Below are 20,766 nucleotides of genomic sequence, written 5' to 3' on the forward strand. Positions count from 1 at the left end.
TAAAATTTACAAGGATGTTGCTGGGACTTGAGAACCTGGGTTACAGGGAAAGATTGGATAGGAAAGGACTTTATCCTCTTGAGCATTGGACAATGAAGGGAGATTTGATGGAGGCATACAAAATTGAGGGTTTTTGTTCTGAGGTTGGGTGGGACTAGAACTGAGTTAAGGAAGAAAGGTGAAATATTTAAAGGGAACCTGAGGGGAAACTTCTTTTCTCAGAGAGTATTGTGAATGTGGAATTAGTTGCCAGCAACGGCTTCGACAAGCCGGCTAAACCAGGTGAGGGTAGCCGACGGGTCTCAAACCCTCGGTGAGATAGGGAGTTGTCTATCCCAGCATGTGAAGACAGACTCCAGCGGATTGAGCAGGCGAGACCAGTGGAAGGTCCAACGGTCAAGAAGGTGGTCTCTGCAAGCGTCGTGGAACATGTAGAGCATGACAAGACACAGAAGACGTCCTGGTCATCCACTGCGCCTAGTCCCATCTCCAGCCGTCTAGACTCTGTCTTGCCACTGGATCCAGATGGGAATTGGGAAGAGAGAGTGAGGCTGACGCTACGCAACTCTCCCTCACTTAAATCCAAATCATGCGCTAGTCTCGACACCATCATCATCATAATGGTGTTGAGGTCTTCATTGACGACGACGATGGATGAACAATAGTTGCCAGCAGAAGTGGTGGATGTGCAATTGAATGCAATATGTAAGGGAAGCGTGGATACGTACATGGATGAGAGAGGAATGGATTCTACAGTCCAGCTGAAGGTCGAGGGGTCTGCATGGGCCAAAGAACCCGTTTCTGTGCTGTAGTGCTCTATCACTCTGTGTCTGTAATTCTGGTTGCCTGTTTATATGAAGGATGCCATTGTGCTGGAAAGAGTGCAGGAAGGATTCAGGAAGATGTTACCGGGATTGGATGGCTTCAAGGAAAGATTGGATAGGCAGGGATTTTTTTCCCAGGAGTGTGGCAGAGAAGTGACCTTGCAGAGGGGTGTAGTTAAGATAGGTGCTCATAGTCATTTTCCAGGACTAGAGGACATAAATTTAAGGCAAGTGCAGAAGGAATTAAAAGGGATCTGAAGGGCCACTTCTAACAGAGGTTGTGGTGGATATATGCAACATCAAATTTTCACAGAGATGGTGGGAGGGGGGCACATGCAACCAGCTGCCAAAGGAAGCTTTGGAGGTGGGCATAATTATAATGCCTGAAAACTATTTGGTCAAGTAAATGGATAGAAATGGTCTGGGGATGTGGGCCAAACAAAGGCAATTGGAACCAGCTCCCATAAACATCTAGGTCATCACGGACAAGATAGGCTGATGAGTTAGTTGACTCTATACCTCAGCCTGTTTTATACTCTGGTCAACTTCAAGATGATCTAAGAGTTCAAATCTCACTCTGTGTTAAAGCAAAACAATGTTGATGGTACTCAGCAGGTCAGGCAGTAGCTGTGGATGAGAAAGAGCTAACTTTGGCAGTTTATTCCAGTCTAAAACAATAAAATAGTGTCAACAAATATACTCCCTAAACTGGTGATTGTTAGCTTAACCCCTAATGAGAAACCCCACTGGTTCACTTAAGTCCTTTGGGGCAGGAAACCTGTTATCCTTACCTAATTTTGGCCTTCATCATTCTCTGTTTGAAGCCCAATGCGATTGATTTATCCTTCCTCCTGGAACAGGGTATTCTACATAAGAAGGCACAGCAGCTATAACTGCAGGCCCACATGCAAAAATATATTAAAAATATACAGTGAAGTCATGTAGCAATAGTTTCTAACTATTATCTAGGACATTGCTGATAAACCCAAGACAATGAAACCTATGACAACTGAAACACCCACAGGGAGTCATGAAGATAGGTTAATTGTCGCAGTAAAATAAACAATGTAGGTGAAAAATCTGTGCATCTGTGATAGTGTTCTTTATTAGCAGACTACTCAACCTTTCAGAGGAAATGCTATCTTAGAGTTAGGCCTGTGCAAAGAGACTGATGAAATTTATAATCTTCTAGTTAGCAATCCTCTTGGAAAGAATGCTCACAGTATGATTGGATTTCTTGTACAAATGGAGGGTGCAATAGTTTGATCTGAGACCAGTGTATTAAGCCTAAACAAGGCAGACTGCAATGGGATGCGGTTTACTCTACCCTCTGTTGGCTAGCACAGACTGTGAACACAGGCTCTATGGTGGGACAGTTGAGGAACAGTAGAAGTCTTTCAAAGTCACTTTTCACAGTGCACAACAAAATTAAGTTTCAGTTAAATGCAAGGATAGTGAGGATGGGGAGAGCCAGACTTGGACAACTAAGAAAATAAAGAAAGACATAAGACTGGGAGCTCATGATACAAAGTTGTCAAATGGAGTGGGAAACTGGAAGATAATGAAAACTTTAAATAGTAACAAAGAGCCACTCACTAAGCAAGCAATAAGGAAAGGGTCACAAGCACAAAATATAAAAAGATAGTAAAAGTTTTTAAAAATAATTTTATAAAGCAGAAAAGGGTGGCTAAAGTGAACTTAGGTTCCTTGAAAGATGAAAGGGGAATAAAAGAAGGGGTAATGCAGAACCCGCTGAAGTATCGATTGACTATTTTGTGTTGTCTCTCATGGTGAAGTGCATATCTAACATGCCAAAGAGAGATGTTATGGATGTGATTGGAGTTGACGACCTTGATACAATCACTTTTACTAAAGAGGTAATGTTGTGCAAGCTAATTGTTCTAAAGATAGACATATCCCCTGGTCCCGATGGAATACTTCCCAGCGTACTGAAAGAATTAACAGAAGTTGTAGCAAAAGAAATTGTGATAATTTACCAAAATTCTCTGGACTCTGGGCAGATTGGAAGACAGTAAATATCAAGGCATAATTAAAGAAAAAGAATTTAGGCTAAATGCAGTAACTAGAGACCAGTCATCTTAACACTTGTAGTCTGATTGTAGCTATCATTAAGGAAAAAAATAGCGAGGCTTCTAGATAGAAGTGGTTCCAGTAGGCAGACACATCATGGATTCAGAAAGGGCAGGTGCTGTTCGACAAACTTACTGAAGTTCTTTGAGGATATAATGAGTGCAATGGATAGAAGGGGACAGGTGGATGCTGAATACTTGCATTTTCAGAGGCGTTTGATAAGGAGCTAAATAAAAGACTTATTCATAAGATAAGATTATATGAAAGTCAGGGTAATGTATTAGCATGGATAGAGGATTTATTAACCAATAGAAGACTGAAAGTTGGGATAAATGAGTGCTTCTGTGATTGGCAATTATCAATGCAGGGGTTGTTGAAAAGCCCGCAACTGTTCATGATGTACATTAACGATTTGGAAGAGAGGACCAAGTATAGTATATCTAACTTTGCTGATGACACTAAATTGAGAAGAAAAGCAAATAGTGCTGAGGATACAGAGAGTCTGCAGAGAGATATAGATAGGTTAAGAGAATGGGTAAGCATCTACTTTAGAGAGAAAAATGGAAGATCTGATTATTATTTCAACGGTGGAAGGGTGCAGCATACTGTATTCAGAGGGACCTCGGAGTACATAAAAGGTTGGTTTGCAGTTCCAACAGGTTATCCAAAAGGCAAATAGAATGTTGGCTTTCATTGTTTGAGGGATTGAATTTAAGAGCAGGGAGATTATGTTGCAACAGCACGGACTGGTGAGGCCACACCTGGAATACCGTGCGTGATCTCCTGATCTCCTTACTTGAAAAAAGGTAGAGTATATTGGGTTTGGAGCCAGTTTAGAGGAGGATCACCAGGTTGATTCCAGACATGAGAGGCTTAGCCTATGAGTTGCCTAGGGGTATACCCGGAAGAATGAGAGGGGACCTTATAGAAGCATATATAATTATGAAAGGGGTTGATAAGATAGAGACAGTGAAGTTATTTCGACCAGTAGATGAGATTAGAACTAAGGGGATATATTTCAAAATTTTGGTGGAGCAGATTTAGGACAAAGATGAAGAAGAACTGCTTTCACCAGAGACCATTGACTCTGTGGATTTCTCTGCTCAGGGAAGCAGTAGAGGCCACAGCATTAAATATATTTCAGACAGAGTTAGGTTTTTGCACAGCAAGGGAATTAAGGTTTATGGGAAAAAGACGGGTAGGTGGAGCTAAGTCCATGGCCAGTTTAGCCATATGGTGAAGCAGTCTTGAAGGGTCAGATGTCCCACTCCTGCTCTTATTTCTTATGTTCTTAAATCATTGAAGAACAAGGAGAGCACTCCACACTCGGCCACTACCTTGAATTTGCATGGGAGTATTTGTGCTACGTGGCTACGGGGCATCATCATTTTAATGTCAACAATATTGGTGTAATACAATTATACATCATTTCAAAGGAGTTGGTTAGATACTACTGTGTCATGAGTTGTCTGAGTTTTCCCTTCAGTGGTTCATCCAATGGCTGTTCCAGGAGTTACACTTGTTAGCTGACTGCCTTAGTGGTGGTCCCTATGATCAATGACTGGCCTGGACTGTTAACTGATTTTATCTGTAGCTGCTTCAGTGGTTTTTTCCAATTGCCTGATGTTGGTATGCTTTCGGGTTCCCCTTTCAGCTGCTCCACTGGATAACTTAGCAGTAGGCCAGTTGTTGGTCCTGATTTCCCAGTAACATCCCGCTGCTCCTGCTCCCTGCTCTAATGTTTTAATTTGCAGCTGTTCTGCTGGTGGACCTGGTATTTAATCTTGAGGTTGCCCATGTTTCTCCCAATTGCTGCCCTTTTGGTTGGCCAGTACTTAGCCTTATTTGCAGAAGTGGCTTTCCCAAATTCCACTGAAAGTGGAAGATCATTAAACTCCCAGTCTAACCTTAGGGTTCCATGGTGTGCGTCATAACAGACTACTTAGGTGAATATAGTACAAGACTTATAAATGCTATTTTCTTTATTTCTTTAAGGTATACTTTAAATAACAGTTAGTCCCATCGAAAATCCTGTCCCACCATTTGATAAAACTTTATATTATATGGTCTATAAAATTCTTTCAGCTGCTCAATAACATCTGAGTCTATCTGGACATGAGTCCTTCCTTTAGATTTCCCGAGGCATCTTGGCAGGCTGCTGCTCTCAGGTTTCTTCAGGCATGGAAATCCCTTGGTTTTGTTGAAGTAAAAATGCTTGTCTGTGACGATCCTCTTGAGGCCCAAGAAGTCCTGAACTTTTCCCATCTCTCCAGCCGGGTCAATGATGAGCCTCTCCCCGCTGACGAAATGGATCTGGGAAAGGGGAAAGAACTGGAGCCAGTTCTCCAGGTGTAAGGCATAGATCCCAATGCGGATGGCACTCCAAGAGGCATCGATCAGGCCCAGGGTCCTGTTCTTGAAGGCCAGAACCTCAAAGGTTGGAATCTCAGGTTTCTTGGACAGTGTCTGGGTGTAGTCTGAAATGGCTCTGGTCACTGGGTTCCGGACCACAACCACCAGCTTGGTGCCCTTTGCCATGGAGAAGATTCGTTTTGGTGCTTCTCTGGTGACAAAGTAACTGGGTGTTTTCTCCATGGTGAGCTGTCCATCCAATGTCTTCGGCATCAAACTCCTAAAAGTAAAATAGGTCACAAATTAGAAACTCTCGACTGGAATCTATCAAACTAGGTTGCATAAAGCAGAGAAAAATTAACGTGGTTAAAAATAAATATCTGATAAAAAAAACTGAAAGAAAAATACGTCTGTGTAGAAGAGGATTCATTAGGTAAGTAGAATAGAATAAATAGAATTAGGTATAGAGTCATACAGCATGAAACAGGTCAATCAGCTCAACTGGTCTACGTCGATCATGAACCTTATCTAAGCTAGTCCCATTTGCCACGTTTCCAATACTGTATCCCTCTAAACTTTTCCCATTTCTGTACCTGTCCAACTAGCTTTTAAACGTACTGTCTCGATCACCTCTGGTGGTTCATTCTGTATAGTAATCACTTTTTGGGAAAAAACGTTGCCTCTCAGGTTCCTTTTAAATCTTTTGGCAGACCAACAGATTCGAAGAGAGGGAGAGCTTCGCGCAGGTCAGGGAGAAAAGTTTAAAAAAGTGTTTCGCGGGGCTCAGCGCATTAGCGGTGGACCAACCAGATGTGGGATGTCCAGGAGACTTCCAGCCTTCCTGATAGTCACGTCTGTGCCAGATGCTTCGAGCTGCAGCTTCTTAGAGACCGAGTTTGGGAACTGGACCTGGAACTCGATGACCTTTGGTTTGTTAGGGAGAGTGATGAGCTGATAGACACGAGATACAGGCAGGTAGTCACCTTTGGACCTCAGGAGACAGATAGGTGGGTGACAGTCAGGAGGGGAAAGAGAGGGCGTTTCTCTTTTGATGTTGGGGGGGGAGGACCTACCTGGGGGAAACAACAGTGGCCGCGCCTCTGGCACTGAGTCTGGCTCTGTGGCTCAGAAGGGTAGGGAATGCAAGAGGATGGCAGCGGTAATAGGGGACTCTATAGTTAGTAAGACAGATAGGTGATTCTGTGGACATGATAAAGAAACAAGGATGGTAGTTTGCCTCCCAGGTGCCAGGGTTCGTGATGTTTCTGAGCACAGCCACAATATCCTGAAATGGGAAGGTGAGCAGCCAGAGGTCGTGGTACATATTGGTACCAACAACATAGGTAGAAAAAGGGTGGAGGTCCTGAAAGCAGAATATAGGAAGTTAGGAAGGAAGTTGAGAAGCAGGACCTCAAAGGTAGTCATCCCGGGATTACTGCCTGTGCCACGTGATAGTGAGTATAGGAATAGAATGAGGTGGAGGATAAATGCGTGGCTGTAGGATTGGAGCAGGGGGCAGGGATTCAGATTTCTGGTTCACTGGGACCTCTTCTGGAGCAGGTGTCATCTGTACACAAAGGACAGGTTGCATTTGAATCCGAGGGGGACCAATATCCTGGTGGGAAAGTTTGCTAATGCTATTGGGGAGCGTTTAAATTAGATTTCCAGGGCGGTGGGAACTGAAGCGAAGAGGCAGAGGATGGGGCGGTTGGAGCACAAGTAGAGACAGCTTGTAGAGAGTTTGTGAGGAAGGATAGGCAGATGCTAGAGCAAAGATGCACTCAGCCTGATGGTTTGAGATGTGCTCATTTTAATGCAAGGAGTATCATAAACAGGTGGATGAACTTAGAGCGTGGATCAATACGTGGGACTGTGATGTTGTGGCCATTACAGATACTTGGATGACTCAGGAGCAGGAATGGCTGCTGAGTGTGCCAGGCTTTAGATGTTTCAAAAAGAACAGAGAGGGAGGCAAAAGAGGTGGGACGTGGCATTGCTAATTAGGGATAGCGTCACGGCTGCAGAAAAGGAGGAAGTCATGGAGGGATGGTCTACTGAGTCAGTCTGGGTGGAAGTCAGAAACAGGAAAGGGGCAATAACTCTACTGGGTGTTTTTTATAGACCCCCCAATAGTAACAGGGATATCGAGGAGCAGATAGGGAGGCAGATTCTGGAACAGTGCCATAATAATAAGGTTATTGTGATGGGACATTTTAACTTCCCTAATATTGATTGGGATCTCCATAGTGCAAGGTGTTTAGATGGGGTGGAGTTTGTTAGATGTGTTCAGGAAGGTTTCCTGACACAATATGTAGATAAGCCAACTAGAGGAGAGGCTGTACTTGATCTGGTATTGGGAAATGAACCTGGTCAGGTGTCAGATCTCTTGGTGGGAGAGCATTTTGGGGGAAGTGACCACAACTCTATCTATTCCACCATTGTGCTGGAGAGGGATAGGAGCAGACAATTTGGGAAAACATTTAATTGGGGTAGGGGGAAATATGATGTTATTAGGCAGGAACTTGGGAGCATAAACTGGGAGCAGATGTGTTCAGAGAAATGAATGGCAGAAATGTGGCAAATGTTCAGAGTACATTTGCATGGCATTCTGCATAGGTATGTTCCATTGAGGTAGGGGAAGGATGGTAGGAATAAAGAATCATGGTGGACAAAGTATGTAGAAAATCTAGTCAAGAAGAAAAGAAAAGCCTATGAATGGTTCGAGAAACTAGGTACTGTTAGGGCTCCAGAAAATTACGAAGTTTGCTAGGAAGGAGCTTAAGAATGGAGTTACGAGAGCCAGAAGGGGCCATGAGAAGACCTTGGTGAGCAGGATTAAGGAAAACCCCAAGGCATTCTCCAAGTATGTGAAGAGCAAGAGGATGAGCCATGTGAGAATAGGGCCAATCAGGTGCAATAGTAGAAACATGAGCATGAGGTAATGGAGGTACTTAATGAATACTTTGCTTCAGTGTTAACCAGGGAAAAAGACCTTGACAATTGTGGGGATGACTTACAGTGGACTGAAATGCTTGAGCATGTAGACATTAAGAAAAAGGATGTGCTGGAGCTTTTGAGAAGTATTAAGTTAGATAAGTCACTGGGACCGGATGAGATATACCCCAGGCTACTATGGGAAGCAAGCGAGGAGATTGTTGAGTCTCTGGATGATCTTTGCATCATCAGTAGGGATGGGAGAAGTACCGGAGGATTGGAGGGTTGCAAATGTTGTTCCCTTGTTAAAGAAAGGGAGTAGAGATAACCAGGAAATTATAGACCAGTGAGTTTGACTTCAGTAGTGGGCAATTTGTTGGAGAAAATCCTGAGGTGCAAGATTTATCAGCATTTGGAGACACATAATCTGATTAGGGATAGTCAGCATGGCTTTATCAAGATCTGTGAGGTATGCACTGGGGAAATTCTAGGCAGTTTCTAGAGTAGGTTACATGGTCGGCACAACATTGTGGGCCGAAGGGCCTGTAATGTGCTGTAAATTTCTATGTTCTATGTTTCCCCTCTTATCTTAAGCTAATGTCCTCCAGTCTTTGATTCCACAACCACAGGAAAAGAAACTGTGCATGCTTATCTTATCTATGCCTGTTATGATATTATGCATCTCTGTAAGATCACCCTTCATTCTCCTTTGCTGCAAAGAAGAAGACCCAACCTGCTTAATCTCTTGCCACTCTCAGTTCCCTGAGTTCTGGCAACATCCTCGTAAATCCCCTCTGCACTCTTTCCAGTTTAATGACACCTTTCCTCCAGCAGGGTGACCGAGACTGAACACAATATTCCAAACGTGGCTTCATCAATGACTTGTATAACTGCAGTGTGACATCTCAGCTTCTCATTGCCTGAACTGATGAAGGTCAGTGTTACAAAAAACTTCTTTACTACCCCGTCTACCTCTGATACCACTTCTTTACTACCCCGTCTACCTGTGATACCACTTCTTTACTACCCCGTCTACCTCTGATACCACTTCTTTACTACCCCGTCTACCTCTGATACCACTTCTTTACTACCGTCTACCTATGGTACCACTTCTTTACTACCCCGTCTACCTCTGAACCACTTCTTTACTACCCCGTCTACCTCTGATACCACTTCTTTACTACCGTCTACCTTTGATACCACTTCTTTACTACCGTCTACCTCTGATACCACTTCTTTACTACCCCGTCTACCTCTGAACCACTTCTTTACTACCCCGTCTACGTCTGATACCACTTCTTTACTACCCCGTCTACCTGTGATACCACTTCTTTACTACCCCGTCTACCTCTGATACCACTTCTTTACTACCCCGTCTACCTCTGATACCACTTCTTTACTACCGTCTACCTATGGTACCACTTCTTTACTACCCCGTCTACCTCTGAACCACTTCTTTACTACCCCGTCTACCTCTGATACCACTTCTTTACTACCGTCTACCTTTGATACCACTTCTTTACTACCTCGTCTACGTCTGATACCACTTCTTTACTACCCCGTCTACCTCTGATACCACTTCTTTACTACCCCGTCTACCTCTGATACCACTTCTTTACTACCCCGTCTACCTCTGAACCACTTCTTTACTACCCCATCTACGTCTGATACCACTTCTTTACTACCCCGTCTACCTCTGATACCACTTCTTTACTACCCCGTCTACCTCTGAACCACTTCTTTACTACCCCGTCTACCTCTGATACCACTTCTTTACTACCGTCTACCTCTGATACCACTTCTTTACTACCGTCTACCTCTGATATCACTTCTTTACTACCCCGTCTACGTCTGATACCACTTCTTTACTACCCCGTCTACCTCTGATAGCACTTCTTTACTACCCCGTCTACCTGTGATACCACTTCTTTACTACCGTCTACGTCTGATACCACTTCTTTACTACCGTCTACCTCTGATACCACTTCTTTACTACCCCGTCTACCTCTGATACCACTTCTTTACTACCCCGTCTACCTCTGATACCACTTCTTTACTACCCCATCTACGTCTGATACCACTTCTTTACTACCGTCTACCTCTGATACCACTTCTTTACTGCCCCATCTACGTCTGATACCACTTCTTTACTACCCCGTCTACCTGTGATACCACTTCTTTACTACTCCGTCTACGTCTGATACCACTTCTTTACTACCCCATCTACGTCTGATACCACTTCTTTACTACCCCGTCTACCTCTGAACCACTTCTTTACTACCCCGTCTACCTGTGATGCCACTTCTTTACTACCCCGTCTACGTCTGATACCACTTCTTTACTACCGTCTACCTCTGATACCACTTCTTTACTACCCCATCTACGTCTGATACCACTTCTTTACTACCCCGTCTACCTCTGATACCACTTCTTTACTACCCCGTCTACGTCTGATACCACTTCTTTACTACCCCGTTTACCTCAGATACCACTTCTTTACTACCCCGTCTACCTCTGATATCACTTCTTTACTACAGTCTACCTCTGATACCACTTCTTTACTACCCCGTCTACCTTTGATACCACTTCTTTACTACCCCGTCTACGTCTGATACCACTTCTTTACTACCCCGTCTACCTCTGATACCACTTCTTTACTACCCCGTCTACCTCTGATATCACTTCTTTACTACAGTCTACCTCTGATACCACTTCTTTACTACCCCGTCTACCTTTGATACCACTTCTTTACTACCCCGTCTACCTGTGATACCACTTCTTTACTACCCCGTCTACCTCTGATACCACTTCTTTACTACCGTCTACTTCTGATACCACTTCTTTACTACCCCGTCTACCTCTGATACCACTTCTTTACTACCCTGTCTACCTCTGATACCACTTCTTTACTACCCCATCTACCTGTGATACCACTTCTTTACTACCCCGTCTACCTCTGATACCACTTCTTTACTACCCTGTCTACCTCTGATATCACTTCTTTACTACCCCGTCTACCTGTGATACCACTTCTTTACTACCGTCTACGTCTGATACCACTTCTTTACTACCGTCTACCTCTGATACCACTTCTTTACTACCCCGTCTACCTCTGATACCACTTCTTTACTACCGTCTACCTCTGATACCACTTCTTTACTACCGTCTACCTCTGATACCACTTCTTTACTGCCCCATCTACGTCTGATACCACTTCTTTACTACCCCGTCTACCTGTGATACCACTTCTTTACTACCCCGTCTACGTCTGATACCACTTCTTTACTACCGTCTACCTCTGATACCACTTCTTTACTACCCCGTCTACCTCTGATACCACTTCTTTACTACCCCGTCTACCTCTGATACCACTTCTTTACTACCCCGTCTACGTCTGATACCACTTCTTTACTACCCCGTCTACCTCTGATACCACTTCTTTACTACCCCGTCTACCTTTGATACCACTTCTTTACTACCCCGTCTACCTGTGATACCACTTCTTTACTACCCCGTCTACCTCTGATACCACTTCTTTACTACTGTCTACCTCTGATACCACTTCTTTACTACCCCGTCTACCTCTGATACCACTTCTTTACTACCGTCTACCTCTGATACCACTTCTTTACTACCCTGTCTACCTCTGATATCACTTCTTTACTACCCCGTCTACCTCTGATACCACTTCTTTACTACCACGTCTACCTCTGATACCACTTCTTTACTACCCTGTCTACCTCTGATACCACTTCTTTACTACCCAGTCTACCTGTGATGCCACTTCTTTACTACCGTCTACCTCTGATACCACTTCTTTACTACCCCATCTACCTCTGATACCACTTCTTTACTACCCTGTCTACCTCTGATACCACTTCTTTACTACCCCGTCTACCTCTGATACCACTTCTTTACTACCGTCTACCTCTGATACCACTTCTTTACTACCCCGTCTACCTGTGATACCACTTCTTTACTACCGTCTACCTCTGATACCACTTCTTTACTACCGTCTACCTCTGATATCACTTCTTTACTACCCCGTCTACGTCTGATACCACTTCTTTACTACCCCGTCTACTTCTGATACCACTTCTTTACTACTCCGTCTACCTCTGATACCACTTCTTTACTACCCCGTCTACGTCTGATACCACTTCTTTACTGCCCCGTTTACCTCTGATATCACTTCTTTACTACCCCGTCTACCTCTGATACCACTTCTTTATTACCGTCTACCTCTGATACCACTTCTTTACTGCCCCGTCTACCTCTGATACCACTTCTTTACTACCGTCTACCTCTGATACCACTTCTTTACTACCGTCTACCTCTGATACCACTTCTTTACTACCGTCTACCTCTGATACCACTTCTTTACTGCCTCGTCTACCTCTGATACCACTTCTTTACTACCGTCTACCTCTGATACCACTTCTTTACTACCGTCTACCTCTGATACCACTTCTTTACTACCGTCTACCTCTGATATCACTTCTTTACTACCCCGTCTACCTCTGATACCACTTCTTTACTACCCCGTCTACCTCTGATACCACTTCTTTACTACCGTCTACCTCTGATACCACTTCTTTACTACCCCGTCTACCTGTGATACCACTTCTTTACTACCGTCTACCTCTGATACCACTTCTTTACTACCGTCTACCTCTGATATCACTTCTTTACTACCCCGTCTACGTCTGATACCACTTCTTTACTACCCCGTCTACTTCTGATACCACTTCTTTACTACTCCGTCTACCTCTGATACCACTTCTTTACTACCCCGTCTACGTCTGATACCACTTCTTTACTGCCCCGTTTACCTCTGATATCACTTCTTTACTACCCCGTCTACCTCTGATACCACTTCTTTATTACCGTCTACCTCTGATACCACTTCTTTACTGCCCCGTCTACCTCTGATACCACTTCTTTACTACCGTCTACCTCTGATACCACTTCTTTACTACCGTCTACCTCTGATACCACTTCTTTACTACCGTCTACCTCTGATACCACTTCTTTACTGCCTCGTCTACCTCTGATACCACTTCTTTACTACCGTCTACCTCTGATACCACTTCTTTACTACCCCGTCTACCTCTGATACCACTTCTTTACTACCTCGTCTACTTGTGATACCACTTCTTTACTACCCCGTCTACCTCTGATACCACTTCTTTACTACCCCGTCTACCTCTGATACCACTTCTTTACTACCGTCTACCTCTGATACCACTTCTTTACTACCCCGTCTACCTCTGATACCACTTCTTTACTACCGTCTGCCTCTGATACCACTTCTTTACTACCCCGTCTACCTGTGATATCACTTCTTTACTACCCCGTCTACGTCTGATACCACTTCTTTACTACCCCGTCTACCTCTGATACCACTTCTTTACTACCGTCTACCTCTGATACCACTTCTTTACTACCCCGTCTACCTGTGATATCACTTCTTTACTACCCCGTCTACGTCTGATACCACTTCTTTACTACCCCGTCTACCTCTGATACCACTTCTTTACTACCCCGTCTACTTCTGATACCACTTCTTTACTACTCCGTCTACCTCTGATACCACTTCTTTACTACCCCGTCTACGTCTGATACCACTTCTTTACTGCCCCGTTTACCTCTGATACCACTTCTTTAGTACCGTCTACCTCTGATACCACTTCTTTACTACCGTCTACCTCTGATACCACTTCTTTACTACCGTCTACGTCTGATACCACTTCTTTACTACCGTCTACCTCTGATACCACTTCTTTACTACCGTCTACGTCTGATACCACTTCTTTACTACCCCGTCTACCTCTGATACCACTTCTTTACTACCGTCTACCTCTGATACCACTTCTTTACTGCCACGTCTACCTCTGATACCACTTCTTTACTACCCCGTCTAACTCTGATACCACTTCTTTACTACCGTCTACCTCTGATACCACTTCTTTACTACCCCGTCTACCTCTGATGCCACTTCTTTACTACCTCGTCTACTTGTGATACCACTTCTTTACTACCCCGTCTACCTCTGATACCACTTCTTTACTACCTCGTCTACGTCTGATACCACTTCTTTACTACCCCGTCTACGTCTGATACCACTTCTTTACTACCTCGTCTACGTCTGATACCACTTCTTTACTACCCCGTCTACGTCTGATACCACTTCTTTACTACCCCGTCTACCTCTGATACCACTTCTTTACTACCCCGTCTACGTCTGATACCACTTCTTTACTACCGTCTACCTCTGATACCACTTCTTTACTGCCCCATCTACGTCTGATACCACTTCTTTACTACCCCGTCTACCTGTGATACCACTTCTTTACTACTCCGTCTACGTCTGATACCACTTCTTTACTACCCCATCTACGTCTGATACCACTTCTTTACTACCCCGTCTACCTCTGAACCACTTCTTTACTACCCCGTCTACCTGTGATGCCACTTCTTTACTACCCCGTCTACGTCTGATACCACTTCTTTACTACCGTCTACCTCTGATACCACTTCTTTACTACCCCATCTACGTCTGATACCACTTCTTTACTACCCCGTCTACCTCTGATACCACTTCTTTACTACCCCGTCTACGTCTGATACCACTTCTTTACTACCCCGTTTACCTCTGATACCACTTCTTTACTACCCCGTCTACCTCTGATATCACTTCTTTACTACAGTCTACCTCTGATACCACTTCTTTACTACCCCGTCTACCTTTGATACCACTTCTTTACTACCCCGTCTACGTCTGATACCACTTCTTTACTACCCCGTCTACCTCTGATACCACTTCTTTACTACCCCGTCTACCTCTGATATCACTTCTTTACTACAGTCTACCTCTGATACCACTTCTTTACTACCCCGTCTACCTTTGATACCACTTCTTTACTACCCCGTCTACCTGTGATACCACTTCTTTACTACCCCGTCTACCTCTGATACCACTTCTTTACTACCGTCTACTTCTGATACCACTTCTTTACTACCCCGTCTACCTCTGATACCACTTCTTTACTACCCTGTCTACCTCTGATACCACTTCTTTACTACCCCATCTACCTGTGATACCACTTCTTTACTACCCCGTCTACCTCTGATACCACTTCTTTACTACCCTGTCTACCTCTGATATCACTTCTTTACTACCCCGTCTACCTGTGATACCACTTCTTTACTACCGTCTACGTCTGATACCACTTCTTTACTACCGTCTACCTCTGATACCACTTCTTTACTACCCCGTCTACCTCTGATACCACTTCTTTACTACCGTCTACCTCTGATACCACTTCTTTACTACCGTCTACCTCTGATACCACTTCTTTACTGCCCCATCTACGTCTGATACCACTTCTTTACTACCCCGTCTACCTGTGATACCACTTCTTTACTACCCCGTCTACGTCTGATACCACTTCTTTACTACCGTCTACCTCTGATACCACTTCTTTACTACCCCGTCTACCTCTGATACCACTTCTTTACTACCCCGTCTACCTCTGATACCACTTCTTTACTACCCCGTCTACGTCTGATACCACTTCTTTACTACCCCGTCTACGTCTGATACCACTTCTTTACTACCGTCTACCTCTGATACCACTTCTTTACTACCCCGTCTACCTCTGATACCACTTCTTTACTACCCCGTCTACCTCTGATACCACTTCTTTACTACCCCGTCTACGTCTGATACCACTTCTTTACTACCCCGTCTACGTCTGATACCACTTCTTTACTACCGTCTACCTCTGATACCACTTCTTTACTACCCCATCTACGTCTGATACCACTTCTTTACTACCGTCTACCTCTGATACCACTTCTTTACTACCCCGTCTACCTGTGATACCACTTCTTTACTACCCCGTCTACCTCTGATACCACTTCTTTACTACCCCGTCTACCTCTGATACCACTTCTTTACTACCCCGTCTACCTCTGATACCACTTCTTTACTACCCCGTCTACGTCTGATACCACTTCTTTACTACCCCATCTACGTCTGATACCACTTCTTTACTACCCCGTCTACCTGTGATACCACTTCTTTACTACCCCGTCTACGTCTGATACCACTTCTTTACTACCGTCTACCTCTGATACCACTTCTTTACTACCCCGTCTACCTCTGATACCACTTCTTTACTACCCCGTCTACCTCTGATACCACTTCTTTACTACCCCGTCTACCTCTGATACCACTTCTTTACTACCCCGTCTACCTCTGATACCACTTCTTTACTACCCCGTCTACGTCTGATACCACTTCTTTACTACCCCGTCTACGTCTGATACCACTTCTTTACTACCGTCTACCTCTGATACCACTTCTTTACTACCCCATCTACGTCTGATACCACTTCTTTACTACCCTGTCTACCTCTGATACCACTTCTTTACTACCCCGTCTACGTCTGATACCACTTCTTTACTACCGTCTACCTCTGATACCACTTCTTTACTACCCCGTCTACCTCTGATACCACTTCTTTACTACCGTCTACCTCTGATACCACTTCTTTACTACCCCGTCTACCTGTGATACCACTTCTTTACTACCCCGTCTACCTCTGATACCACTTCTTTACTACCCCGTCTACCTTTGATACCACTTCTTTACTACCCCGTCTACCTGTGATACCACTTCTTTACTACCCCGTCTACCTCTGATACCACTTCTTTACTACTGTCTACCTCTGATACCACTTCTTTACTACCCCGTCTACCTCTGATACCACTTCTTTACTACCCCATCTACGTCTGATACCACTTCTTTACTACCGTCTACCTCTGATACCACTTCTTTACTGCCCCATCTACGTCTGATACCACTTCTTTACTACCCCGTCTACCTGTGATACCACTTCTTTACTACTCCGTCTACGTCTGATACCACTTCTTTACTACCCCATCTACGTCTGATACCACTTCTTTACTACCCCGTCTACCTCTGAACCACTTCTTTACTACCCCGTCTACCTGTGATGCCACTTCTTTACTACCCCGTCTACGTCTGATACCACTTCTTTACTACCGTCTACCTCTGATACCACTTCTTTACTACCCCATCTACGTCTGATACCACTTCTTTACTACCCCGTCTACCTCTGATACCACTTCTTTACTACCCCGTCTACGTCTGATACCACTTCTTTACTACCCCGTTTACCTCTGATACCACTTCTTTACTACCCCGTCTACCTCTGATATCACTTCTTTACTACAATCTACCTCTGATACCACTTCTTTACTACCCCGTCTACCTTTGATACCACTTCTTTACTACCCCGTCTACGTCTGATACCACTTCTTTACTACCCCGTCTACCTCTGATACCACTTCTTTACTACCCCGTCTACCTCTGATATCACTTCTTTACTACAGTCTACCTCTGATACCACTTCTTTACTACCCCGTCTACCTTTGATACCACTTCTTTACTACCCCGTCTACCTGTGATACCACTTCTTTACTACCCCGTCTACCTCTGATACCACTTCTTTACTACCGTCTACTTCTGATACCACTTCTTTACTACCCCGTCTACCTCTGATACCACTTCTTTACTACCCTGTCTACCTCTGATACCACTTCTTTACTACCCCATCTACCTGTGATACCACTTCTTTACTACCCCGTCTACCTCTGATACCACTTCTTTACTACCCTGTCTACCTCTGATATCACTTCTTTACTACCCCGTCTACCTGTGATACCACTTCTTTACTACCGTCTACGTCTGATACCACTTCTTTACTACCGTCTACCTCTGATACCACTTCTTTACTACCCCGTCTACCTCTGATACCACTTCTTTACTACCGTCTACCTCTGATACCACTTCTTTACTACCGTCTACCTCTGATACCACTTCTTTACTGCCCCATCTACGTCTGATACCACTTCTTTACTACCCCGTCTACCTGTGATACCACTTCTTTACTACCCCGTCTACGTCTGATACCACTTCTTTACTACCGTCTACCTCTGATACCACTTCTTTACTACCCCGTCTACCTCTGATACCACTTCTTTACTACCCCGTCTACCTCTGATACCACTTCTTTACTACCCCGTCTACGTCTGATACCACTTCTTTACTACCCCATCTACGTCTGATACCACTTCTTTACTACCCCGTCTACCTGTGATACCACTTCTTTACTACCCCGTCTACGTCTGATACCACTTCTTTACTACCGTCTACCTCTGATACCACTTCTTTACTACCCCGTCTACCTCTGATACCACTTCTTTACTACCCCGTCTACCTCTGATACCACTTCTTTACTACCCCGTCTACCTCTGATACCACTTCTTTACTACCCCGTCTACCTCTGATACCACTTCTTTACTACCCCGTCTACGTCTGATACCACTTCTTTACTACCCCGTCTACGTCTGATACCACTTCTTTACTACCGTCTACCTCTGATACCACTTCTTTACTACCCCATCTACGTCTGATACCACTTCTTTACTACCCTGTCTACCTCTGATACCACTTCTTTACTACCCCGTCTACGTCTGATACCACTTCTTTACTACCGTCTACCTCTGATACCACTTCTTTACTACCCCGTCTACCTCTGATACCACTTCTTTACTACCGTCTACCTCTGATACCACTTCTTTACTACCCCGTCTACCTGTGATACCACTTCTTTACTACCCCGTCTACCTCTGATACCACTTCTTTACTACCCCGTCTACCTTTGATACCACTTCTTTACTACCCCGTCTACCTGTGATACCACTTCTTTACTACCCCGTCTACCTCTGATACCACTTCTTTACTACTGTCTACCTCTGATACCACTTCTTTACTACCCCGTCTACCTCTGATACCACTTCTTTACTACCGTCTACCTCTGATACCACTTCTTTACTACCCTGTCTACCTCTGATATCACTTCTTTACTACCCCGTCTACCTCTGATACCACTTCTTTACTACCCCGTCTACCTCTGATACCACTTCTTTACTACCCTGTCTACCTCTGATACCACTTCTTTACTACCCAGTCTACCTGTGATGCCACTTCTTTACTACCGTCTACCTCTGATACCACTTCTTTACTACCCCATCTACCTCTGATACCACTTCTTTACTACCCTGTCTACCTCTGATACCACTTCTTTACTACCCCGTCTACCTCTGATACCACTTCTTTACTACCGTCTACCTCTGATACCACTTCTTTACTACCCCGTCTACCTGTGATACCACTTCTTTACTACCCCGTCTACCTCTGATACCACTTCTTTACTACCCCGTCTACCTCTGATACCACTTCTTTACTACCCCGTCTACCTCTGATACCACTTCTTTACTACCCCGTCTACGTCTGATACCACTTCTTTACTACCCCATCTACGTCTGATACCACTTCTTTACTACCCCGTCTACCTGTGATACCACTTCTTTACTACCCCGTCTACGTCTGATACCACTTCTTTACTACCGTCTACCTCTGATACCACTTCTTTACTACCCCGTCTACCTCTGATACCACTTCTTTACTACCCCGTCTACCTCTGATACCACTTCTTTACTACCCCGTCTACCTCTGATACCACTTCTTTACTACCCCGTCTACCTCTGATACCACTTCTTTACTACCCCGTCTACGTCTGATACCACTTCTTTACTACCCCGTCTACGTCTGATACCACTTCTTTACTACCGTCTACCTCTGATACCACTTCTTTACTACCCCATCTACGTCTGATACCACTTCTTTACTACCCTGTCTACCTCTGATACCACTTCTTTACTACCCCGTCTACGTCTGATACCACTTCTTTACTACCGTCTACCTCTGATACCACTTCTTTACTACCCCGTCTACCTCTGATACCACTTCTTTACTACCGTCTACCTCTGATACCACTTCTTTACTACCCCGTCTACCTGTGATACCACTTCTTTACTACCCCGTCTACCTCTGATACCACTTCTTTACTACCCCGTCTACCTTTGATACCACTTCTTTACTACCCCGTCTACCTGTGATACCACTTCTTTACTACCCCGTCTACCTCTGATACCACTTCTTTACTACTGTCTACCTCTGATACCACTTCTTTACTACCCCGTCTACCTCTGATACCACTTCTTTACTACCCCATCTACGTCTGATACCACTTCTTTACTACCGTCTACCTCTGATACCACTTCTTTACTGCCCCATCTACGTCTGATACCACTTCTTTACTACCCCGTCTACCTGTGATACCACTTCTTTACTACTCCGTCTACGTCTGATACCACTTCTTTACTACCCCATCTACGTCTGATACCACTTCTTTACTACCCCGTCTACCTCTGAACCACTTCTTTACTACCCCGTCTACCTGTGATGCCACTTCTTTACTACCCCGTCTACGTCTGATACCACTTCTTTACTACCGTCTACCTCTGATACCACTTCTTTACTACCCCATCTACGTCTGATACCACTTCTTTACTACCCCGTCTACCTCTGATACCACTTCTTTACTACCCCGTCTACGTCTGATACCAC

The 20,766-nt window shown here is 44.4% G+C and overlaps 1 protein-coding gene across 1 annotated transcript in view; it reads right to left on the reverse strand.

The window, feature by feature from the left end:
• Positions 1 to 4,928: 4,928 nt before the first annotated feature.
• hs3st2 (heparan sulfate (glucosamine) 3-O-sulfotransferase 2) overlaps positions 4,929 to 20,766 on the reverse strand; it is a 273,340-nt gene continuing 257,502 nt past the window's right edge. The window contains exon 2 of the mRNA XM_072269476.1: positions 4,929 to 5,547. Coding sequence (XP_072125577.1) covers positions 4,929 to 5,547 — 619 coding nt within the window. The remainder of the gene's footprint in view (positions 5,548 to 20,766) is intronic.

This window comes from Mobula birostris, chromosome 9, assembly GCF_030028105.1.
Source record: "Mobula birostris isolate sMobBir1 chromosome 9, sMobBir1.hap1, whole genome shotgun sequence".
NCBI classification, from domain to species: domain Eukaryota; kingdom Metazoa; phylum Chordata; class Chondrichthyes; order Myliobatiformes; family Myliobatidae; genus Mobula; species Mobula birostris.